At 36.9% G+C, this 26861-nt stretch overlaps 2 protein-coding genes across 6 annotated transcripts in view; one reads left to right on the top strand and one right to left on the bottom strand.

Moving 5' to 3' along the window:
• LOC106160229 (uncharacterized) overlaps window positions 1–16088 on the bottom strand; it is a 34221-nt gene extending 18133 nt beyond the window's left edge. Inside the window, exons 1-7 of one of the 4 annotated variants that reach the window (XM_086998121.1) lie at window positions 15950–16088; window positions 15011–15151; window positions 14629–14667; window positions 13981–14091; window positions 13413–13477; window positions 6394–6474; window positions 4892–6011 (exon numbers count right to left, since the gene is read on the bottom strand). In XM_086998121.1, the coding sequence (XP_086854247.1) occupies window positions 4892–6011; window positions 6394–6474; window positions 13413–13477; window positions 13981–14091; window positions 14629–14667; window positions 15011–15151; window positions 15950–15955 (1563 nt within the window). In that variant the 5' untranslated portion in view covers window positions 15956–16088. Of the gene's footprint in view, window positions 1–4891; window positions 6012–6393; window positions 6475–12115; window positions 12172–13412; window positions 13478–13980; window positions 14092–14628; window positions 14668–15010; window positions 15152–15780; window positions 15917–15949 lie in introns of those variants that run through there. The other 3 variants (XM_086998120.1, XM_086998119.1, XM_013536764.2) reach the window with 3 other exon arrangements.
• A 159-nt stretch (window positions 16089–16247) lies between these two features.
• Window positions 16248–26861, top strand: part of LOC106177254 (cAMP-dependent protein kinase catalytic subunit PRKX) — a 25645-nt gene continuing 15031 nt past the window's right edge. For both annotated transcript variants that reach the window (XM_013559976.3, XM_013559975.2), the window contains exons 1-2: window positions 16248–16918; window positions 25705–25873. In XM_013559976.3, the coding sequence (XP_013415430.1) occupies window positions 16795–16918; window positions 25705–25873 (293 nt within the window). In that variant the 5' untranslated portion in view covers window positions 16248–16794. The remainder of the gene's footprint in view (window positions 16919–25704; window positions 25874–26861) is intronic.

The following is a 26861-nucleotide window of genomic DNA, read 5'->3' as shown; positions in this document are numbered from 1 at the left end:
ATTAATTAAAAACACTTGATAACGCTATTTTCTCAGTGCGTCCTCTTTTTCTCTTTAGTGCCCAGTCATTCGAAAACTCAGGACATACACTGGTGCCACGGAGAACTTAAATCTCATCTACATCAAGAGCTATGGGATTAACAGACCTTCTAAAGAAGTTGAAACTCCTTAAGTTACTGGAGATAAATAATTATATCATCTCAACCTGAATAGATACGAGATCTAGCTCATGCCTTAAACGATCTTTTAAGAAAGTTAAATAGATACATAATGCGCCTTTCTCTTACAGTTTATCCCACTGCCCAATGCATGTCTTTGCCAGTAAATCCCGGAGACATAATTTCGGCTGGAATATCTTCAGGAAAATCAATATCTCTTACACAAACATCATTAACTTGAAATTCTATCTGAGTTTTACATATATTCACAACAGTTTTCATCTGCACTTGTATGTGGGTTTTTAAAAGGTTGTGCTCTTTTAAAAGGTCACTACAATTGCCAAGCCCACCAGAGAGTTCAAACAGAGAGGAATTTGTAATTCAATTTCAGTCCTGATACACACCTTGAATTAAAAGTCGGTCAAAATTATTCATACTAACTACAAGCATCAAAAATAAAACACAGCAATTCAACCATCTCTGAATTGTACTCAAAGCCAGGAAGAGACGTGTTTGTTTGTTAGTGATTGCATTCAGCAAGAGTCCCCTTGGAGTTTGTGTGCAGTAGCAAGGTGGACATAACTCATAGTGAAGAGTCCCTAAGAGTACATTCAGAACAGCAGACAAACAGATCCACGGATTACATATGGCCGATCCACTTAAATGCTTGTTGTGTAATCCCCATGGGGAATCTATTTGGTGTCTTAGACCCCATTTCCAGAAATTAGATCGATCTACTTTAGATCGACCTAACTCCCTGGGGGTTCACGCTAAATAGCTGTCAGCCGGGCGGACACGAAAGTTAATTACCCCCTTACAGCTTGTAGTAGGCAGGACGGACATTTAAACCGGATTATCTGACAGTAATCTAGTGAGACTCCCCGCGGGGATAGATTGATCTAAAAGTTCTGGGAATACAGCCTAAGAGCCCATTCCCAGAGACTTGGACTGATCCTGTTAGATCAATGAAGGGATGGGAACCCAGTCTAATCGGGAATTAAGCAGCAAGCTTTTTAGTGGGTCGCCATATTTGATTTGCAGATGTGTTAATCCGCTGTTCTGTATGTGCTCTAAGAAACCAGAACAGTGGGCACCTGTCTGATATTATGTCTGGTCTCCAGCCCACAGAGACCTGACCTACAATTTTTGATAACTTACAGCTAAAGATGCCATTTTCCCCAGAAATAATTGCATAATATTGATCAGAATCCTCACAAGATTTGAGATCTCTCCAAAAATCTGGCATATGTGTAACTGACTGTGTGGAACCATAGAACAGACAGTAACAGCTAGAGGACATACCATGTGTTTGCTTCTGTGTGATGCCTGAGCTCAGGCTGAGAGTAATTAAGAATTCAATCAACAGTCATATTATCATTTTATTCACTTTTATTCTGCGACTGTAAGTTACAAGTCAAAGTATAATTTATAAAGTTTCTTTAAAATATCATGACAATGTCTGTCCATATTTCCTCGAGCATGTCTATGCGCATGAGTGTGTGCGTGCATCCATCTGTCTGTTCATCATTAATGCATCGGTTGGTTTTGTCACACAATAAACAATGGGAAGATTTAAAAAAACAAAAATCCATTGCATCTTTTAGTATAACATTCCAATATCTAAAAAAGAAATCCCATTAACTGAATTCCCTTGTGATTTTTTATAACAACTAAAAGGACGTTCCCTAAAATCAATAGTTAATCTTCTATAAGAAACCCAGTAAAAAGCTGCAAAGAATCCCTGTCATAGTCTAGGCATCCAGAAAAACAGACAAACGCACGTAACCATTGTGAACGTGAATAAAGTAGGTTTAAGACTGCTGTCATTAAAAATACATTACAAGTGATTTCCAGGTGTCAAACTAAAGCCTTATCTAACTGAGTGTTATAAATAACCATTCCGCCCTTTTTTTCTTTTCTTCTTCTATTTTTTTTGTTTTGTTGTATTATAATTTCTTAATTGCAAGATAGACAGTCAAACAGCTAGCAATTATGCAAATCACATGAATCATTTTAACTGAGGTCCCAAGCTCAAGACAGCCAGTTTCAATTAAAATCAACAGCTAGTTTTTACTTACTGACACATAGGACATTCTCTGCCATTTATTTACTTTGTTAATTATAAAGTGCATATGACCCAGGTAGAACTTCTGTCCTTACTGTAAAAAGCGAACTTTGGGAGAAATGAGCAAGGTCCTTATTAGTGTAATTTTAAGGTTGGACCTCTCATAACATATAAATAATGAAAAGACTGTCCAGAATGAATTTTGTCCACAGGGACAGATCTAAATAGCATCTGGTTTGACTGACCGTAAGTTTAGATGCTATTTAGATAGATTGAAGAGGAACGACTTTGACTCATAAGAAGTTTCTTTCAATGTAACAGTCTTGAGTGAAAATCAAAGTCATATTCATTACAATCACTGTGTAGATCTTGTTTAAAAGTTTAAAACGCATCCACAAAGATCAACTAAAACTAAGTTTTGGGGGGATTTTGTTTTAGCTTAATTAATAACTTTCAGTGTTTTATATTAAAAAAAAAATTATTTGTCCGCATTCCTCCCCTGAAAGATATTTAGACAAAAGAATAACACCAAAACTACTCTTAAGAGAGAAAAAAAAACATCTGTCAGGAAGCAAATTTCACAGATGAATTAATTCATCAAAAGCCAGCTATTAAGTCAACCTGTCTTGGTGGCAGATTAGGGTTGCAAATCCACCAATTTCGTCCCACACAGTGGAGCATTTCTTGAATGCCGATATTATACCTAGCCTAAACCGTGTTCCCATTCATTCCAAACTGATACTTTACATTCACTGAAGACTAAAGCATCCATTAGAGCTCCCCACAGGGATGTCCCAGGGGAGGGTATCAGACCACAAAGCTGAATTAATCTGACATATTTTTACACATTTGGAAATAAAAATAACATCTACATGCTAAGTAAGTTTTTCTCTGAGCTGCTTTTTGTTACTCTGGATATTCATTTTTGAGGTTGCAGCACTTTGATGAAGGGAAGTGGGGGTGGGGGTGGGGGGAGGGGGGGCTGAGATGAGCAAAAAAAAAAAAAAAAAAAAAAAAAAAAAAAAAAAGGTTCTAGCCTCTTGAGCCATAATCGAGCTTGATGGTAGTTAGTGCATGAATAGCCAGTGGACGTTTTGGTCAGTGTAAAAAGCCACTGTGAACGTTGTAATCAGCTATAGAAAGCTTAAAAACTTTCATGTATATTACAAGTATTTTCCTGTATATTTATTAATTAACGATATATGGATTGGACATCAAGGTTGTAACGGTGTATAGAAGAAGGAATTAACTTTTTTCATTTTAACTCAGTTTTTTCTTTCCTGGCACTGCACTTACTCTGGTACCTTCGGTGCCATTTCATATTCCAAACATTAAAATTTACATAAATAAAATCAAAAAAAAAAAAAAAATATTCCTGTAAACTGCACATCCAAAATTTCAGTTCAGCTGATGTCATATCTCATCAGAAACAATGCCTTGGAGGCAAGCAGCACAGTGTGGGTTGTGACAGCTGGTTAGTGACCAATTGTGCCGTGTTGTCCCTACAGCACAACTAACACATTTGGAATTTTGCTGTGACCATCATTGACTGCTGACCTCTGTCTCAGAACTAACCCTGAACCTACACACTTGCTGTCCATAAATGAGTGAATGTTTTCAGTCATCAAGTTGAATCAAATGTGGGATATTTAAGGGGATTATTAAATACTAAAACCTACCATTTAGTGCATTAACATTGACCCAACTTTGTGATTTCAAGTTGGGGTCATAAAGATCCATCATTGTTCGTTAAGTTCCAGGAATTCTTTCACTTATATATGTACATGTGCTGTTCGTGTAATTACAGACCAGCCAAAAAATTAACCACTAACAACCTTAACAAAACCATAATGACACAGTTTATTCTCATGAAATAAGGTCTATTGTGACCCATAAATAAGCACCCTGAATATCAAAGCACCCTGGATATCAAAGCACCCTGCATATCAAAGCACCCTGGATATTAAAGCCTCATTGAGGATGTTGAAGAAGAGTGTACTGGTATACAGAGAGCAGTAATCTCTGTCAGGTTGTGAAACTCAGGGTAGGAAGACGAGACCCAGATTTGTCTGATCATTGAATAAGCATCAACTACTTCCCCAGGGATATTATCTCAATCCCAGACACACTACAATATTGAATTGTATAGATGAATAGATGTCTGGAATTCTAGGGAAAAAAACATCAATTTGCAACCACAGCTGATGGTGAAACAGGAGTTTGGAATACTGGCAGTAATGAGTCATATTCAGATTGAAATGAAGGGAAAAAAACTTGGGCTCATCTTTTGGCATTTAAAGCTCGATTGCAGCTTCCAGTTTTTATGACAGCCTAATCAAACATTTGTTGTGGTTATATAATTGGTAAATATGCAGGACTAGTCTGGGATTGGCTTCAAACTTCAGATATGACTTTCATATTAGACTGACAAATGAATAAACTGCAGCGTTCAAATATCTTTTTAACCTATTAATCTAAAACAAATCACACTGAATGTAACAGATTTGATCTAGATCTTCTTAATCTGATAAACTGAAACAAATCAAACTTGATCAAACAGATTCTATAAATTTATGATATGGAACCTTCTGATCAACCAGTCACATAGGGATGGTTGACTAAGAGAAAATATCAACCCACAGTGAGCAAGAAATAAAAGAGGCCTCACCTTCAGTCTCTGTTTCTCCTCCTCTGCTGCTCTCTGCAGCTTCTGCTCTATGGTGTTCCAATCCAACTCTGGCAGCGTGCTCTCAATCACGTCAAAGTCGCCCAACTCCTCACTGGCACTGCTCACCATGGCACCTTTGTCCTTAGATGCAGAATGTCCATTCTCCATTAATTTGTGAGATCTCTCATGGGAGGTGTCTGCGCTAACGTTTGATTGTGTTAGGTGAGACGGTTGTGACAGTCCAGAGTGTGCCGAGGTTTCCTGATTGGCAGGACCTTCACCCCAGGCTACTTTTGGCTGAGGGATGACATCTGGCATCATCACAAAGGAAGCGACATCCTGATTGGCTGACATTTTATCTTTAGTGTTCTGATTGGCTGTTTTGTCATTAGCATTGTTCTGATATGATGAGTTGTTGTTAGCTTTGTTCTGATTGGCTATATTTTGTTCTAGTTTATTCAGATTGGTGTTTGCCCCCAGCAACTCAATATCTGGGTCACTAGGAGTGACAGGTGCAGAGGCTACTGAGCTGCCCTCACTCATAGGACTATACTCCCTTTTGTTGACCTCCTTATGAAGGTCAAATGGTAATGCGTCTGAATTGATCTTCTTCAGGGCAGCAAATTCCTGGGCCAAACTGAGATAATTCTCTTTACGCACACGCTTCTCGAACTCTTCCTGCGTTTCCTCGGGACTGCGCTCTGGCTTCTCCTCAAGAGAGCTGCCAGTGCACAAATTCTTTCCGCCCGCAAGCTCTTCCCTTTTCACAATCTTCACCTCATTCTCCACAAAGAGATCACGCACAGGGTCGGCCATTTCTGAGTAGTCTGACACGACAGAGTCACACTCTGATCCACCGACCAACTTACTCACTGCAGAGTTCTTGATTTTGGAAACATGATCACTTGGCCTATGACCTTTCATGTGACCTTGACCTGACATTTGACCTTGACCTAAGATTTGACCTTGATGACCTTCTGGTTCTAGCAGAGAGTCCTCTGTGCTTGATGTGATGGGGTGTTGGTCACCTGCGCTCTCTGTCTCACTGGCTTCATCTGGCTCGGAGGAGGCGGTATCTGCAAGGTGACCCTGGTGATGGTGGCGCCAAGCTCGCTGTATCCTGAATTAAGTGTCAAAATGGAATTAAGATAGAATTTTTTTTTTGGAATACAGAATACTGATGATGAAAAATTTTATCATTTTTAAAAACCTCAACATGTTGAAACATGTTTAGACTCTTTTAAATTAGAAACAATTTAATTTTATCAACACAAGAAACAAATGAAATGTTTTTCACTTTGATGTTATCATATTTATCATCAGCAAGTGCTAAACATAAGTAGAATGTATCTTTTGGGTTTACAACTATTCTCTCTTTTTTTTTCTTTTGCTATCCCAACTAATATATTGAAACAAATATATTTATGAATATAATTTATAGTTTGCCTTGAAAACCAATATTAGAATAAAATAATTCTCAACAGCAGGGTCCTGTCACTTACGTAATTGCACTGGCCTCAAAGTGTCTTGACTTGTTCCTTCTCTTGGTGTTATCATCATCCAGTTCAACCTCTAACTTGTGACTACAATAAAGGAAAAAAAAACATATATATTAAAATATGACACCTATTTTAAACAGAAATAATGAATAATGGTATAGAAATTGAAGAACCACCAAAAATAACAACTTGAAATAGTTTCGTTAAATATCTGAATTCTGTATAATATTCATTAATATTAATCTCAGAGCAAATTACAAATATGTAGGCATTGCTGTGAGAGTTGTTTCTGTGTGCACCCAGGATCCCGTGCGTGCGTGTGTGTGTGTGTGTGTGTGTGTGTGTGTGTGTGCGCGCGCACACGTGCATGTACATATGTGTATGCGTGTATGTGAATTTCTGCACGTTTGTTTGAGGAAGCATTTGTGAGTGGTGTGCGAGCACCTGTGCATGTGTGTATATAAAAGAAACAATGGACACACAGTTGAAATATGTGACAAGGTCATCATCTAAGGACAATATTATAGTCATTTCTTTTTTATCCTCCAACCTAATGTTATTCCATTAGGAAATCCATCAGTTTCCTAATACCCAATATAAATAAATATATTTCCCTGCACAAGGCCACGCAGCAATACATGTGTAATCTCGGCAGTACACAGACATAGCTACAGACATAGATTAAGGATGTGATAATTTCCAAGAAAGCTAAATGGATTTCAGAGAAAAATAATATTTGCCTCTTTCTTTGTGTCCAACCCAGCATAAAAGATAATACCTCAAGACAACCATGATTATCTGGGGACTGTCTGGTATAGATTCCAGCTTTAAAGAAGAACTAAATCTTCATCACATTATTAAGGCAGGAAAGTTGACAAAAAATGAAGCAGCTGTTTTAATACCGTGTTTTTTTCATAGCCGAAGTGAATAATCATGCAGTCAAAGCCTGGAACCAATAAAGCCATAGAAAAACCAGTTAACACCAGTCTTACCAATAGCTATTATAATTATAATAGTATTATAATGTCTGAGTGATAGAAATGTCATCACACCCTATTGGTAATTGTGTGCACTTTAACTCAACACTACACACTGTGTAAATGTCAGACCAAGACTATAGACATGACATTGATTATGCAAGAGTTTAATCCTGGATGTGCAAGATTATATAAACTAAGAGAATATTCACGACAAAGTTGACCTGCGGACTAATTAGTCTGTCTGTGTATTGAATATGGCGTGCACTTGACAATGGATTCCCACCTCTCACTTGTTGAATCTCAGCAAGGGCAGCTGAGGAGTTAAATCTTGGCACGCTTTCATGTCGCTGGCGACATACTTAATCCGCGGACTGGTTAGTCTGCAGATCAACTTGTTCTTGGATATGAGCCTTGGTTAAAAAAAATTTTTTTAAAAATCCAAACGTTTATCATGGGACCCAACACCCAGCCTTGACGAATCTCAGGAACCATCAGAATTGCATCAAAAAACGCAGAAAAGGCTCATGTCTGTGTTCTCAATGCGCCCTAAAACTTAAAAACACAACATACCATAACACAGCATCAAATTGGAATAGAATAGACAAGAATAGAAAACAGTGCCATAGTATAGTATAATATAAAATACAGCACCAGAAAATAGAATAGAACATCAAAGAGGATTATCACTGTACTGTCTGTGGAGTAGACATCTCTTTACAGAAATTCTATTCACATGGCTAAACCCACATTAGTACAGCTTTGGAGTCAAATACTGTATATCATTTGTATTGGAAACATTTCCCACTATATTTCAACAATATTCATCTACTGGTATGTCCCCCTGACGCATACAACTGACATTTGACCTAAGCTTTTAAGCTAAAAATAATTCAAGAGTTATACCAGCAACATATCAATATTTTATCACTTTTTTCTAAAAATGATCCCCAGTCCATATAAAACTTAACGTACAATATTATGGGGATCCCATTAATCTTATCTCTTGAAATTATCTAGTGGGCCCAAATTTTCCCGCTTTGATGTCATGGAAATATAAAGGAATGTGGATCCAATTTTCCAACCTTTGATGGTATATAATATTATAAATGAAATATGAAGTAATAAGTATAAAGTAATAATTCACCTTATTGACAAGATCTAATATTTGTTGGTCTTTACTCCCCTAGCAATGAAGTCATGGTAGTTCTATCATACTGCCACTGTCAGTACAGCATATAATGTACATGAACTGGCTGAACAAGGGTCTTCCCATTCCTCACACTAGGGTAAGCCCAGTGCCCTGTTGGTTTATTAAACCTACTAGTACTTTAGTGTGAGCCAACATCATCTCCTGCACACACACACACACATGCAAACATACACACACACATGCAAATGTACACACACACACACACACACACACACACACACACACACACACACACATAGACACGCAAATATATATACACACACACACATACAGCACCTAAAGAGAGCAACAATAACGTAATGGTTCTATCAAAACTACTATATTCAAAGCCTTATACTCAGCTGAGTCGGCACCAAGCCATGAGATAGTAAGAAAAAAAACCCACATACCTACTAGTACAGACCTTCTTGCACTGAGCAGTTTCACATAAGGTTTCTGTGCACGCCTGTGAGTGCAATCTATGCAATCTACACAGTTACTCTTATATTATTGGAGTGAAAGTCTGTTGTCTACCAAGATCAATACTGAGTCAAGTATTACATCAAGCTCCCAGCTACTTGCTCAATATCACTTAAACTTCACCCACATTGCTGCTATTTGAACAGATATAACTCCCTGATATGGTGGTGGTCGCATTCTGACCAGTTTTAGTTTAAAGCTACGGAGAATTAAAAGCAAACACTCAAAGGACAAGGTCACAAAGCTTCCAAGGACCCATAATCTGGCAGACCTAGCATTTTGCACAAGGATAAAAATAATTGCTGAAATATGCTTCACACATAAAACTTAAGCGGTAGATGAGGGTAATTTCATTCTAATTACTATGGCACATGTAATGGAGATATTGCTTCTCTTGTAAACTCCCACATCCAAAATTTTGCTAATGGAAGGACCATGAGGATTAAAGCATTTTTTTTTTTTTTTTTGGGGGGGGGGGGGGGGGGGGGTTAGGGGGCCCTTTGTGCCCTCCATTGAATCTCCCATTGCTGTAATAAATAAAATACAAAAACGAATATATACAGTGTTACCTGGAAGTTTTCATATTCACATTCTCAAATTTTACCAATTATGCATTAAATCAATGTAAATACATAGTTATACTTTTTGCCACAACATATTCACTTTCAAATCATTTGCATCTTCTTTTTCATGTTTCACTAATGAGTCATAATTGTGAGGCATACGAGAAGTACAATCATTCAATTTTCACTTGAATTAAGTGATTACCTGAATTAAGTCTACAGCACACAGAGAGGAAATAAAACCATGGATCTCAATTTGCCATGTAACGTGATCATTTTTAGTCTGAGAATTCTGCTGCCCTCGCCTTAAATAGATGTCTTTTATGTCATTATACGTGAGCAAGAAGTGCCCTTTACCACATACAACACATGGATTAACTTCAGAAGCCACTTTATTGAGTTCTCCGTAAGCTTTCAGTTGAAATAGAAATGGAAATGGCATGATGTTGATGACAATTACAGCCGTCTGGAAGTGCTGCAGTTTTATGAATTAAATTATAGCATGCTGTCTCTGCTTGTACCTTTTTTTTTTTCCTTTTTCCATTTTCTGTCACAGTATTTCAGTCTTTGCCAAGTTGGCTGTGTGTGTGTGTGTGTGTGTGTGTGTGCGCGCGCGCGTATGTGTGTGTATGTGTGTGTGCGTGCATGTGTATGTGCATGTGTGTGTGTATCAGACATAAAGATACATTCGAATGAAACTTGTATCAATTTTGAGACAATAATCAGTATAAACAATAATTATAAAACTAAACAGTATACCCATGGTGTTCATATATTGTAAATAATGACGCAAACTTTTGTAAGTCAATTCCTCTTGTATTAGAGATGAGCACTAGTAGTGCACAGAATGTTAGAGAGTGCAGGTTTAATTGTAAGATAATGACTCAATAAAATCATACTCCATGAATCAATAATCCCCCTTCCTCTGCTAAGAAAAAGATGCTTATTCAAATATACTAAAAAATTGGTTCTCTTTATGTCACAAGTGCGATGTTGTGAACATCTTTAAACAATAAATCATGAAAATGTAGTATATTAAAAAAAGTAAGATGACTGAAAAATTCAGGTGAATAGTGTATTAACTACATGTATTCAGCACATAATTGTGCAGTTAGGAAGGAGTAAACAACATATGAGTCAGCCTGGAAACTCAGCAGAAATAAATGAGTCAAGACATTCTTTTTAAAATTCATTATGTTATCCTCAATCATGAAAAGAAAAAGACAATTTCTAGCCTATTTTTGAGTTTTTCTTAAATTACATATCTTCAGTTATTAAAAATAAAACTGAGCAGCTTTGGTTCACTGCAGGATACCCCTAGCTGTAGAGAACATATCAATAAAAGAGTAAATACATGAGTCAGTACAGTCTGATAACACTGCGGAGCACTCTGATCAATCGATAGTGAAAATAAAAAGTGTCTGCAGACTCCCCAACACCACACAGCCGTTTAGCTTAAGGCTGTTGTACAATAGCATCACCACACTTAATATACAGGAAGATCTGCTCCCTTCAGCATACATCTGGTTTGTCTGTGATCTAATTATCTTGGTGCTAACAAAATTAGGCACTTTTGAGCCGACATGCAGGAGACAATTCATGTAACTTTTTTTTTTTTTTTTTTTTGGGGGGGGGGGAGGGAGGGGTGCTTAAATGACATCCAAATATTTATGTAAAAATCAGGAAGCAAGCATAAGTTGGCAAGTTTTTTCTTCATATCTCAATTCAAAAGAGGCTATTTTTTTTACTTAAAAATAGTGGGACATAATGATAAATCTAATATTAAGATAAATATAAAAACATTTATATAAAGGTAACTTTCAAATGAAATAACACTCAATATGTCACTTAGTCATATTTGAGAATTTGTAGAATTCTGGCTGGATCTATCTTTCCTCCATTTAGACACTGGGCAAATGGCCAACTGCTAACCATGTATTTTATCACGTATTGACCCGGTGCCTGATAATGTGTAGTCCAATCTCCACACAAACATACCGACAGACTATCAGATGATTGAGAAAAATGTTCACGAATATTGAACAATGTTCACGAATATTGAACAATATGGATATATATCATATATCCAACAGCTAGCTCTGCTAATATTTCAACCATCTTAGACATAGCTACAGATGGAGTAATGGTACTTTCCAGGCTTTCGGAATATTGACTTTTTTCAGATATCAGAGACTACGGCATGACACATATATGATAGAGAAAGGGCTATAGAATATTGAACACATTTTCAGTCATCACAAACCCAATATATTGTGCTAACATTCTGTTCTCTAATACAAGCAGCTAAAATTGCACTGACACAGTAAAATATTTCTGAATATTGAACAGATTTCAGAATTAGCTAACTAAGTCCCAATATTGTTCTACAAATTTACAGAACACAGATAAAAAGATTTCTAAATGTTGAATAGTTACATCATGATTTTAACTACACAACCAATACTGACATTATGTACCAAATAATACATTAATCACTACAAGTACCCACTTGCTACAAATCTACATCTTCTACGAGCAGATCAACCTTGTCCATCTGATTAAAATAATGCACCCAGCGCCATCTTTTGGTCCAACTTTCATGAGACCCCACTTTTTTTCTTATCAAAGCTGATAAGAATTGGTAAAAATGTTCATCATTTCTAAAGAGATGAATATGTTATTTTTAATGTATAACTCACTCCAGTATGACCCTTCATTAAAGGGTCCTTTACATGCCAGACAATTCAATGTTGTCAAAAATACTAAAAGAAAAAATTATTTCACTGCCTTATAGGACCTGTTTTATAATTGTAGTTTGAAGCTTCATTAAGTGTCAAAGTTTGTGGTGTTGTGGGTTTTGTGGGCTTGATTTATTTATTCTATGTGCTTGTCATCACAGTTATCTATAGTTCTACCAATTTTTCTGCAAAACCTCTTCACATAAACATTATTACATGTAGAGTTAGGTAAGAGAAAAAAGAAAATAAGAGGTTTAAATACCATCTCAGAAACCAAGAGCTGAAAATAAAACTTGAACAAATATTTCCAAACCTTGAAAGACTATGTATATACATTGTGTTGGGTGTGACTCACTAAACCAAATGTGTGACTGAGTTAAGATATGATATAAAGTGTGAGAAAGTGTTAGAGGAGTGTGTTAGGTGTGACGAAGTACCAAGACAAAAGACAATTGGAAGTCCCATATTGATGTATAGCCTCATTCAGAACAAAAATGGCTGACCCACTTGAATACTTCCCCACTGGGAATCTATTCAGTGTCTATTAGGGGATTACATGGCAAGCTTTGTAGTGGGTCATCATATTTGACCCTCGGTCTGTTCAGAATGCAGCCTACCATCACTTATACCATGGAAGTTGTCGAGACCTACAGACCCAACACATCGTATGGATCAAATCACAGTCATGTGTGGTATGAGTTTGGAAGATAAACCATGTCTGTATGTTTTGAATTGAGCATCAAATTCTTTGTTCAATAGCTTTCACGACCCAAATATGACAAAATTTAAAAAAAAAAAATAAAAAAAAATTTTCAGATACATAATTTTGGAATCATAAAAACTACATTTCTATATAGCATTTTGGTGCTTTACAGAAGAGAACTATTAGGTAGTCTGCTTTTCAATTCTGTTTCTACCACTCAATAGGAATATATATATATATATATATATATATATATATATATATATATATATATATATATATATATATATATATATAAATAATTTATCACTTAAAAAAATACAATTTTCTTGGTTGAAAAGTTCGAGCCATTACCGTAAACCTACTTACTTCGCAACCAACAACTCCCCTTCTTCTAACTGCTTCTGCATCTTTTCATACCTCAGTGCCTCTTCCTGTAGAGAAGACAAATAACACAGACTGTTATACTCAATGTCAGGAAGAGACGTTAATCTGATTGCATTCAGCAAGAGCTGATTCAGCACTAGATTTAAAAAAAATATCTATTTGTGAACTGTCCCTATGAATGTTCTCTTTATTTTAACCTTTTTCACACCGTGCATTGCACATATCTGTGTCAAAATACTTGGGGAGATGGACTTACACCCCATTTCCATAGATTTTTAGATCGATCTATCCCTGTGGGGAGTCTCACTAGATTTCTGTCAGCTTGGCTGGCTTAAGCGTCTGTCCCGCCTACTAAAAGCTGTAAGGGGGTAATTAACTATGGTGTCCGCTCGGCTGACTGCAATTTAGCCTGAACCCCCAGGGAGTTAGGTCGATCTAAAACTTAATCTTTAGATCGATCTAAATCTCTGGGAAAGCACCCTTAGTGCCCAGTGTGTAATACACTATGTGAAAAGAGTCCAAAGGTATATCATATACACTGTCTCAGTACCTTTTCAAACTGCTGATACAGCAGTTCTGTGTATTTCTTTCTCCCCAGGTGTCCTCTGTAGTGAGACTGAATACACACCGCGGCATGCTCGGCAGCACTTAGATTGTCCACCTGAAATAAAATATGTATACAGTAGCTGTTATATAAATTATGTGTAATGCACAATGTGAAAAGAGCTCATAGGTATATTATACAATCTGGATACACCGTGGCATGCTCAGCTACACCTAAATTGTCCACCTGAAAGTATATCCTCCCCAGGGAGGCGAGATTGTCAACCCAGATCATAATGGCCAGGCGCCAAACTGTTTTATATGTATTTACCCCATATAATTGCACTTATTGTTAAGTCAACTGAACAGATTTGGAATTTAGACTTAAAATAAATATATTATTATTATTATTATCATTAGATAAAATATATCACTGCTACATAAATTAAAAAATAACAGATGATGACTGGAAACTAAACATTTTGTATAAGCAAAGGGTAGAAAATTGGACTTTCATAAATTCTCCTCATACAATTTGTTTTAATTGTCTTTATCAAATTCCACATAAGGGTTGACAATATTGAAAAGAAAACTCAATATTTTAGCCAATCTTCAGCCAAGTAAGAGCATGCGTACGTCTGTCCTCAACACCTACCTGTGGTATGGTAGTCTTAGCAGCCTGTGGATCAAGTGCCTGAAATTATATTGACAGGTTATTTAATATTGCTACTTCACATGTGCATCATTAGATATTACTTGTTAACATGAGTTAAGCTTAGGCTTTAACAGAAGTTATGTCAAAGGTTGAGATGCAATATATAACAAATGAAATAAATATGATCAGAGTGGAAGATGTTGGACTTTGAGGTCACAGTCTAAAAAGGTTGGTTCACGAAACTTTCTCTATTTGTCTCACTCCTATTCCCACTCTTTCCCCATTAATTCTTTTGCTAAAAAAAAAAAAAAAAAAAAAAAAAACTCACTAGCCTCGGCAATCGTTTGCCTGCTAAATATCTGACAATTGTGAAGAACATTACCTCCATGACAGCTCTATTTCTGTCCATCCTGTCCTGTCTCAGTTGGTCAATATTCGGCTGGTCAAGAGAGAGATCTTCCCCCGTGGCCAGTAGACTGTCCATTACAACATTACTGTCCATTATGCTGGGTTGACCATTACCCTAGAAAGGGGATCAAAACATGTTTCCCATTTAACAATCTTGCACTAGTAATAAAAGGATACCATACAGAAGAAAGGAAAATAGATTTTAGAATTTTGTACAAAATACACTTTTAAGATGCAGGTGATAATGGTTGTCAGACTAAGCAAGAGAAACTGTGGAGTCTGACTGTTTTTCATTATAATTATCTCACTGCCTACAATATAGGACACCAGGCAAAAACACATTTAGTTATTTAATTAGTAATAAAATAAAACATGAAAACCAAATACAGGGACAAACTGATCAATGAAACACAAGTAAGAAATTAAAATGGGGGTTTTCTTTAAGATAATTTGCCCAAGTGCAGATAAAACTATGCAGGTGTATGGATGTTCCTCTAAAAACAAAAACAATTGAATTTCTTTGACTTTAATTCTAATAAAGCCCATTCTAAATTCTGAAAATAAACGTATTAGTATGTGCTCGTGAAGTGGTAACTTCTGTTTCCCCGTTTTCTATCGAGTAAGGCGAGTTAACAAAAGTTTTGTATTTACCACTTAACGTGAATCACTCCTACGCACAAAGAGCGTCACGGACACTTATCATAATACCAATACCAGTGAATACACGGGTCGGTAATACAATACCATTTGCTCCCTGCCGCGGCGCTTGCCATTGCCTTTCCTACTTTGGGATCTTTTTATCATCGAGCTGTGACCACCACAAACACGTAGCTTTACCGAATAAAACTATATCTCGAGTAAGATAGTGTGTTCTCTAAGATTCTTGTCATGAGAGTTCTGATATAATACTTGCCTTCATGTAATCATACGCAACTTATTGAAGTATTTTTCCCCCGAACGGCAATTTCTGACGTACTGCAGAGTTTAAATGCAGATGTAATTCCGTAATTTGTCTTTAGTTTCGCCTATATCCTTCAAAAGGTAAAGTTTCTAAATTATATTTTTAATATTCATCAAATAAGTTATAATATTTTCAGTCAATCAAAATTTCATTTTATGTCTGTTTATGCAAACAAAAAAGAATATTGCACTGTAAATATATCCAAAACTAACGCTCGTATTATGGGCTGTTCCATGAACCTCCCCGACGACACAAAGTAGGTCAAGCCGCTGGTGACAGCCGAGCGACACTCTTAACCAGTTGCACAGTTGACAGCGTCCCAGGCAGAATGACACTGTCAAGGTAGAAGACCGGTCACTTGACGGTGGGAAAAGAGCTGATTTCAAGTCCATGTTGTGACGCTTAGTATCGAGGGGAGAGAAGGAACAGCAAAATATCGTATTAGATTCCATTTTAATACGGTGAACTAGTTACATGAGTTGTATACTACCTGGCCTGGCCTGTTGTAAATGTGATTTTCATATTTTGCTGCAAACGTTAGCCGGGCGCATTAAGCACGTAGTTTGCTTAATCACACTGCTATTTTTACACTCATTACAGGCGGTGATTCGCCTTCTATGAATAGCTCGAGGGCTCCAATTAGGTATATTTTGCGAGGAGGCATGTTTTGACAAGTGATAGAACTCTCGCAGGAAGAGCGGCGTTTGGACGTTGAAATGCTATGGACATGATGAAGATGTTATGATGGAGGTTAAATTATAACACAGGATTGTTTTTATATTATAATTACCGTGGAAATGGCGTCTGCGAAAGTAAAGGGCAAGCTTAAAAAGACTGGTTCTATAAAACGGAAAGAACCGCCGCCCTCAGAAGAGGATAGCAAATACAAACTGGCCGAGTTTGAGTTGCTTTCTACACTAGGTGAGCGTCTCTCCCTCTCTCTCGCTCTCTCTCTCTCTCACACACACACACACACACACACACCATAATGGCAACGCACTGCACAGAAATGAATCACAAGTCCTGGAAAAGAATTTCACACAGGTGAAAAGCTTTAAATACCCAGTTATTGCATGTAGCTGGGATTAAGGTGTGCTCTAATAAACAACATTTGACTGTACAGAATCTTAAAGACCTCCTGGGTAATTACCCCCGCCACAATGGATAGGCACAGGTATTCACGAGATGGAGAGAAAGATACATTGCTAAATATAGATGAGCTGTGTTTGGGAAAGATCCTGCTGACATGCTTGGCTTCACTATAATTTATAAAATGTAGTGTACCTTATCTGGTAGTTTGGCTAGCCACAATAAGTGGATGTTATTAATTGAAGTGAAATTTAACTTAAATGGTCACCTTTTTTTACAAGTGAATTATATTTCTTAGAATAATTAGAAAGTACTCAGAATTGTTTTCTTCGTACTGCTACTAGTATTAGCCCCCCCCCCAAAAAAAATTAATTAATTAAACAAAAGCAAACAAAATCTGCATAAATTTACATAATCCCTCATATATGTATCTCAACATACACAGCTTTTCCCCTTTACATTTCACAAAGTAAAATATTTAATGTTGGGAAATGACGCGTTTTCGGGAAATGGTACAAAACAGTGATTCAATGAGACTGATTAGCCTCTAAGAGCAGTGTGCAAATTTATGTTGCAAACAGCCATCATCACCAGAGTAAAAACCAAGGATCTTGGTTTTTGGAAACTTGATCCACATCAGGGGGTATACAGGCAGTGAGGGGTGTCATTACACTATAGTTAGGACATTGCCATGTCACTTAACAATGGGGATCAGTTTGGTGACCTTTATGGGGGCCGGGTTTTATGACCTTTTGTCGACTTGTGACACATGACAGCTGACTGACCACCATGACTGTGACATGTGACTGTGACATGTGATATAGTAAAGAGACCTTGCTAGTATGTAAGGTTCATTACTATTATGCTTTTATGTTATTAGTACTTGTTTTAATGAGTACCTCTGTGACTTCATTTTAAAATGTTTGCTTGTTAATATACAGTACATGTACTGGATACTGGTACATGTACCAGCGCACAGTGTTTATTGTTTACTAGCACAGGCCTGTAGCCAGCAATTTCAATTTTTTTTTTCTGGGAAAGTGGACTTTTCTACCCCTTAGTTGACCCAAGTTGAAAAATGACAATGAAGCTAGATCAAATTTTGAAGAAGCAGGGCAGGCATTTTTTGACTAAAAAGACAGTTATTTTTAACCCTCCACCCCACCCTTGCAGACACTATGCTTAGGACCTGATTTATTTTTTTATTATTTTTTTATCATCTCTTAAATCAAATCAACTCTCTCTCTCTCTCTCTCATGTTGCCACATTCATGTAGCAATATGAATCTATGGTATAACTCTGGATGAGAACCATCTGAGTAGACAGAGAAGTTCACACCTAATAATAACTTTGAACTTAGACCTTTTACAGCTGGATATAGTATACCACACCTCCAGTGATAGAAACTGCTGTATCCTATGAACTAAGACCTTCACGTTAATAAAACCTGCTTTTGTTACTCTTATCTACAATTTTTTCAACTTATTCTTTCACTGTTCTGCTTAAAATTTGACCAAATAATGGCAAAGTTGTGGAAAACATTTTTGTTTGTTTTCTTTCTTGGCCAAAAATGAATTATTATCTGTGAATGACTTACTGTACTGGTGTGATTCGTTCAACCTAAATACAGCACACAGAATATATGGTTTGCACCTGATCTGAGCTATATGGCAAAGATGCACTCATGCAATATCGTTTAATTTAAGGGTCCATTATCAATGTATTTTGTGGACCAGGCTGATTGGGGACTCTGGTTTTTTTTTTTTTTTTTTTTTTTTTTTTTTTTTCAGATTTACAGACTAACACACCTCCTCCTGGTGTTGAGTAGAACATAGAAAACCTGGTGATTATATGAGACTGTTAGCTAAGTCAACAAAATTCATTGTCAACTGTCCCTTAAGGTGTCATACAGTGTTGTAACAGACTAATTTTGTATTTTACACACAAACAGATTAATACATTTAGTAATCCTGCGGTGTCTGTATCATAAACATAGACATGATTATACGTATATGTAGATCTACACCCATATATATTTAACCCTCTAGCATACAACTCCGACAACAACAGGTTTTCCATAAGGGTAGCCCGTCAGTTTCCCTGAGGCCTTTTCATCGTGCCTTTGTGGCTATGTAACAAGGGGCATCTCTTTGTTAAACAATATATTAACAATGGTATACAAAAAGGGATATTGTTATTTGATGAGAGATTGATGTGCCTGCCATGAGCTATCTAATCAGATATGCATCACATTGACCCTTTTTTTTTTTGTTTTTGTAGATGTGCTAACAATCAACTGCCGGGTCAAAATGTTAAGTTGATTATAATGTGATGGGTTTAAGTCATGGTAAAGCTCGGAATTAATGGAAGTCTATGAATTAAGAGTGGCTATCAGAGATGAAGCAGGCTTTGAAGAAAAATATCTCAATATTTATTATGTAGCCAGATATTTATTCAATGTTGTTTTTTATTTGAGGAAGGGGGTGGGGGGCTCGGCAGGCATCAGAAATGAAAGAAAACATCAAAAAATTATTTGATTTTGTGTTAAAATCTCATGCCTCTCAGTAGCAAAGTGATTAGCCGAGGATCTGGTATATATATATTCATATCACTACCTGACAGTACTCAGCCTACACCAGGTTATGGTAATTTACATATAGATATATTTCTGAACACATGCTCCATCACTTGAGCCTGGCTGTGGTATGTTTAGAGTATAATTAACCTGGGGTTAATGGTGATGTTTCAGCTGGTCTGCTGTGTGGGGTGTGTGTACTGAACCAGGCTGTGACCCCGTTATATCTGTTTGGTACATGAAGCTGGTTTTTTAAGACCCCATTTCCATACCTAGATGCATCTACTAGTAGCAGGATCGACCCATCTCCCAGGCTACTGAAGCTGTTAAGGGGTAATTAACTATCTTTCAGCAACTTCAGAAGTGTGCAAGACATTAGAGCTGCTTAATCTGAATATAATTTAGCCAGAATCCCCTCAAAGATAGATCGATCCTGCTAGATTGATCTAGGTATGGGAATGGGGTCTAAGGGACTGTTCACAATGAGTTTAATCAACCTAGCTAATGTGCACTTACTCTATGGGGACTCTTGCTGAATGCAGTCAGAATAACACGTTGCCTTCTGGTGTTGAGTAAAATACAAATATGTTGGTGAGTATACAGGTATACTGGAAACAGAAGGAGGCATGTTAGTCTGTTTATGTGATAGCATTCAGCAAGAATCCCTGTGGAGTAACAGTGCAGTTCTCACTAATTTGAACTTTCCCTTCGTAACACACTTTGTAGACATAAGGGCTAGCTGTGTACAGGAATACCAGAAATGGGCAGTGTATCATGCGATGTCATCTTCTGTTATGTTGATGTATTGTTGGAGTTTATTGAACTGAAGTTCTGGCACTGGTTTCTCTCCTTTATGTCCCGGCTATAACCTTGTGTGGTATTCCATCCTTGCTCAGCTCTCTCTCTCTACCCCTCCCTCTCTCTCTCTCTCTCTCTCTCTCTCCCTCTCTACCCCTCCCCCTCTCTCTCTCTCTCTCTCTCTCTCTCTCTCTCTCAATTTATATAGATCCCAATTTAGATCCAGTGTGAGATACATAGAACTCAGTGATTAAAGACAGACAGAGGAAAACTCACCTGGGCATCTTGATGTGCATTGCTCACTGAGTCACAGTCCAAAAATACACCAGACCAGGTGAATTCTGTTAGTTCAGATTCAGTGGGAGTGAAAGGCAGGGTGCCCTCTTGGTATCCAGGAATACCTACCTCTTGTCAGTTTATATACTTGTATATGGTATATATAGGAGTATATCAGGCTAAATGTGTTGTGCCATATACTCTATCACATTGCAGGCATCCTCACACACAAACATGCAGATTGAAAGTTCAACAGAAATATAACATAACCCAATAGTTATATGGTTGTAAATGGTTGTATAAGGTTGGTTTCACAAAGCCACATGTGTCTATCTTAAAATGATGTACTGTGTCATTTGCATATATTTTAAATGAAGATTTTAGTAAATAGAAAATTATCTTAGGGATAAAAAATTACTGCATCTTTGTAACTTGACTTGTTGCTGTTGCTGTCTGTTTTATTTGGATATTCAGCAACAAGTGCTCTGCACATGTAGGTTTTTATGTTAGTGATGCTGATTTATTGATACAAGGATTAGGATATATAAAGTATATCTGACCAGTAAGATAATTATGCAAGTGCATGCATGTACAGACGTGTGGTGAGAAATCTTCTATGGATTCAGGAAATAAAATGATTTCATAGGAATGCAGCAAACAAGGAATATGACAGCAACAAAATCATGATTATTATGAAAGAAAGGCAGCATCGTTTTGTAATGATTGACCCATTTGGTAAAACTTATTTTCTTAACATTTGCAAATGTCCATTTTTCTCACATATGAAATTTAATGTAGGCATATAAAAAACACCATTCCCCAAAACAGTCTTTAAAATTTTGCATTTCTTTCTTGAAGCACCTGGTTGTGCGTAGAACTGTTTTCAGTTGTTTTCATCTAACAACTTTTGTTTACGTGAGCACGTTCCTGAAACATGCGAGAACATGCGATAAACACGACACTGACTCATGACAAAATGTTTCTTTTTATCCAACAGTGGTGGTCCTTGAGCTCTGGTGCAGTGAACTGATTCTATTCACAAATCTTTAAAAACCATTCTTTTTCATCACCCATATTGTTCCCCTGAAAGAACTCCACTTTCTAAAACCCAGCTGGGCTTACCATTCATACCATTATTGACACGCTTCAAAATAAATTTTTGTTTGGTGGTGAAAAGAGGTTTATAATAACACCATGTTTAGAGTTACCTGACGTGCTATTCAGTGAGTGTAATACAATTCACTATGAAATCTGGCCCAGTAACATTACAGTATATTGCACAACATGCTCATTCCTAATACAGTATTATCAGCTCTGTCAAACGCACAAGTCAACCCCTATGGCAAGTAATAGATGATGCCCCTTTCTCCATCCTTTGTGCATGCATTACTTATCAACTATGGCTGACTACATGTACTTAGTGCCGCTGGCTATTTTGTACAGGTCTTGTTGCGCTAATGAACACCTGGGTGTCTTCGTTTGTAAGAGTTCATTTTTCTAAGATTCCCTATGAGCAGAACAAATGTGAAATCTACGGTAATGACTTGATCTTTTTCAATGGGAAAAATTGTGAATTTTTGAGATACTGTATTTTTTTTTTCAGTTCATAAAGCCTTGAAATAAGAACATTCCAACTGAGTGGTAGTATCAAAACTAACAAGCAAGTGACCTTAAAGTTCTATTCTATACAGAAGAAACACCACAAATGCTACACAGAAATGTATAAATATTGCCTCTGAAAAATTGGTACATTTTCCCCACTGAAAAAATTGAGTTTTTCCGGTATGTTTAGTACTATATGTCTGCTGTATGTATTTATGTGTATATCTATTTATTTATATATGCAAACTCAGCCTATGCCTAGCTTAAATAAAAAAGGTTCTTTATCATCCCTAAGATGGCAGTCACAACCAGTTAGTTGACCCACTTCAAAGCTTGCCACATAATCCCCTAACAGACTCTGAATAGATTCCTTGAAGGGATTTCGCGGCTTGCTGTCAGCCGAGCTTTCAATATTTGATCCACTGACTAGTTAGACCATGGAACAACTGGTTGTGAATGCTGTCTGAATTCTTCTGTGTGTTAATGGCTGTGGTGCCCACGGCTCTCAGGGTTTCCTGTGTGCACTTTGCCTGTCAGCAACTTTGGTATATCAGGAGAAAAACAAAACATAGAATATGTGGCGAAAGATTACCAAGCCTATGGTTGGACATTAGGATGTGTGGTCTTTTTTTTACCATAGGCCTGTTCTAGAAAACAGAATGTACATGTTGCTAAGCACTTTATCATAATTAAAGCTGATGTTTCATAAGTTTAGTCTTACTATTTGAATATATCTTGCTAAAAAATGAAATACTAGTACTTGTCATGTCTCATTAGGCTCCCCTGTGTTTTTATAACACTGAGCTGCAGACTTGATGGAATGAAGGAGTTAGGGACCGTTCATATGAAAAATCTATTTTCTATTCGCGGTACTAGTATCTTGTGATCACAGTCTGTGCCCTGAATACCCCGCGGCGTAATTACTGGCAGCGCGACCCAGTTACTTCCAAAGCTGTAATTAATTCTCGGCTGCGCTCGGAGTTATCACAAGATACCGCGAATAGAAAATATTTAGAAAAAAGATTTTTCCTATGAACGGTCCCTTATTTTGTTGTATGTGAGCAAAAGCACGATCCAGAATTGGTGTTTTAAAGTTGTTTATATAATGGTGTTTTTGTTAATGTTGCAGCCCCAAATGTAATCTTGACAAGTTGCCATTTTCCCTGTTTTAATTACTAGACTGTTTGGATTTTTTAAAGGGGTGGGAAATATTGACACAAAATACCTCATTAGAACTGATCTTGAACTCTTTTTGGTATTTTGATATTAATTTATTTTGATTTTTATGGATATTTAAATCATAATGTTTTCGGTTTTTATATAAGATTTTTCATATTATTATAATATATTTAATTAATATAATGTGAGCTAAACTCGTTTACACTGTCCTGTCCTATAAAAGACATTGAGCGTTGATAGTCATCTTCCCTTTTTTCCAAGTCTGAACAGAATTCACATCTCAGGCTTATCTCTATTTTTGACAACTACAGTTTCATTGTTATGATCATTGCATGTTTAGGGTCTGTATAATAGAGTTAATCAGTGAATCTCAGTAATTGCTTTATTTCCGCACAAAAATATCACCCCTTCAGATCTTCACATCTTAGCTGAGAGTTTGTAAACATTTAACGTTTATTGTGTAGACATACTTTTACAAAAGCCAGACACACCGTTTCACCTTTGTACTTGAAAGAGAATATTGTATTGATGATTCTGTTTACTCAGTGCTTGGGTATTGATTTTTCTCACTTTAGATATTGATCAGTTACATTAGTTCTACAATGAACACATTAATCATATTCACATAATAGTTGCCTTATGTAATCTTATTTAGTATTTGCCTCGCATGGGCTATTTTAGTTCAATGGTATTCAGCAGGGAGAGAGCTGGTGGTGGTTTTTACGGGGCAGCAGAAGGGGGTGGGGGGCCTTCCTTTTTTTCAGGTCCATTAACAGGGGCAGGTTCGAGGTGGGGGGGGGGTAAATGGACAACCCTTTTACTAGTAATTGAGCAAGGTCTGCTCTAAACTGTTTGACCTAGGTTTTATTAGCACACTTATTTTGCAATAAAATGATCCACTTAAAAAAGGCAGAAATTAAGAAAGAAACTGCTGGCTGTAGGTCTAATATACATGAAAATACATACTAGTAAAATAATGCTGTTATGCACATTGTAGATGGCTACTAATGATGTGTTCATGTTGTGATAACTACACCTATATATACACAATATACAAGGAGTATTTCTTAATCTTTTAAAAATCTTTTCTCCTTTTCTCCTTTTTAGTATTATAATAATGATAAAGTGCATGTACCTATTTACCTGTTCAAATATATTATGACTCTGCGCAGTGGCGGTACCACATAGCCAATGAGGTTTATCCAAGGCCTGGTTATTGCTAGATGAAATTATACTGACAAACGGAAAACCTTGCATAGGTGTTTTAAGATACATTAACATATTACTGGTACTAGTAATGCCTTTGTTAATCACAGCATTGCATATGGCTGTATGCATGGCACAGCAGTACATGCAATTAACATGACAAACACACACACACACACACACACACACACACACACACACACACACGCGCGGCACATTTTTTAAAAAGAACTGATAGGCCCCATTCAGAATAGGGGACTAACTAACCCGAGGGTCAAATATGGCGACACACTACAAAGCTTGTTGTCTAATCCGCTAATAGACACTGAATAGATATCCGATGGGGAAGTATTCAAGTGGGTCGGCCATATTTGATTCTCGGACTAGTTAGTCCCCTATTCTGAATGGGGCCATATACTGGTAAATGCAATACATGTCTTTTATCCACATAATTATTCAGTATAACATTATTTCAGACATCTCCCCATGTGGTGATACCACCTGCACAATGTTTTTGAATGCCCCAAGTCTATAATAACAACAGTGGATGAAAACATGTTTTAGCAGTGATGGAATTCATCTCATCTTCTATATATGTAACTTCAGTATACCATGGAAGGGACAAGTCTCTGATTAGTACTTTAGTATGAGAAATTGACATAATGCTACAAGCTAACTGTGTTGACAAATTATTTGCTATTTTATGACTTTGGTGATTGTTAGAGTAGACTTGTCCTCAGGGATGTGCATGGCCATTTGTTGATGAATTTTGTCAGGTTTTGACTGTTGTTGCAGTCTGTCATTTTATATATTTATAGGATGGGGTCCTGGGGGGAAGGGGAGGTGAGCTGCTCTGGAGAATGATGAGAAGTACAGGGATGTGCAGTGGGTACCCATCCACACCATCTATTATTATTCTTTTAGTAATTTATTAAGTACTATTATTATTATTATTATTATTATTATTATTGTTATATTTCAGGCACTGGAACATTTGGTCGTGTGGTGTTAACAAGACACAAAGAAACCAAGGAGTATTTTGCTCTGAAGATCATGACAATATCAGAGGTCATCCGACTGAAACAAGTGGAACATGTCAGGAACGAGAAAGCCATCCTTAAGACTATCAATCATCCGTTCATCGTCAACATGTAAGTACTTGGTATGTTGTGTTAAAGTGAGAGAAGAAAGAAGTGTGCAGATGGATGGAGATTATCCGAGATCATAGCCTAAAACACGGTTGTGAATACTGGATAGTATATTGTCGTATAAGACTAGAAAACACAAGGGAATCAGTGTGAGATGGGTTAACCTTTAAGCAACAAGAGTGAAACTGTATGCGTCTTAGAAAGCAATACAAAAGTAACATGCCAAACATGATGAATACGTACTAGTCCTGTTGTGCAAAAGAATTCAGTTATCTTTAACAACCAGAAAATTATTCCTGGATGAATTTTGTCTGCTTTTAACTGGTGTCTCAGTCCCTCATTTTTTCTGAGCCTACTAACTTTCAAATCTTGCAAAATATCACCTGATTTTGTATAAGTTACAAGACTTTGGGTTGTCTTGGATGGTTCTCATTGTGTTAGTTGTGCCTAGACTTCTGATGCAATTGAAGACTTCCTTGATGAAGGCTGCCATCTTATACAACTAAAACAAGGAAATTGGCACAAAAAAGCACCAAAACTAGTTATCCTATCCCAGTTGATCTAAAGAAGACCCCATCCCCAAAGACACCATCTGTTTGTGTAAATTGACCCAACTCTGCGGGGACTCCAGCTGAGTGCAGTCAGCCGTACCGAATCACGTGCCTTCTCTTGTTTCCAATGTACCTGTGGGATCACAAGGTTTTTTGTATTCTAAGTAATGCCAAGAGAAGGCATCTTAAACTGATTGCCTTTTTTTTTGCCCATAAAATCATGTAGATTATACTTCAAAATTGACAAAGTGCCTCAACTTTTCAAAATTTTCTAATAGCCTGTCAGTATACAGTAACTCATGAACAACTGTTTTCTAGTTTGCCAATTTTTCTATTGATGTTTTGGGCATTTTCACTCACTGGTGAGATAACTGTGTCATCATTTGCTTTAAACCTGTGCAATTTTATTTATTACATATAATTTAATTTATGTATTAATT

The sequence above is a fragment of the Lingula anatina genome, chromosome 10, assembly GCF_051362555.1.
Source record: "Lingula anatina isolate TDL-2025a chromosome 10, LinAna3.0, whole genome shotgun sequence".
NCBI classification, from domain to species: Eukaryota; Metazoa; Brachiopoda; class Lingulata; order Lingulida; family Lingulidae; genus Lingula; species Lingula anatina.
This window is presented reverse-complemented; position numbering and strand designations above follow the sequence as displayed.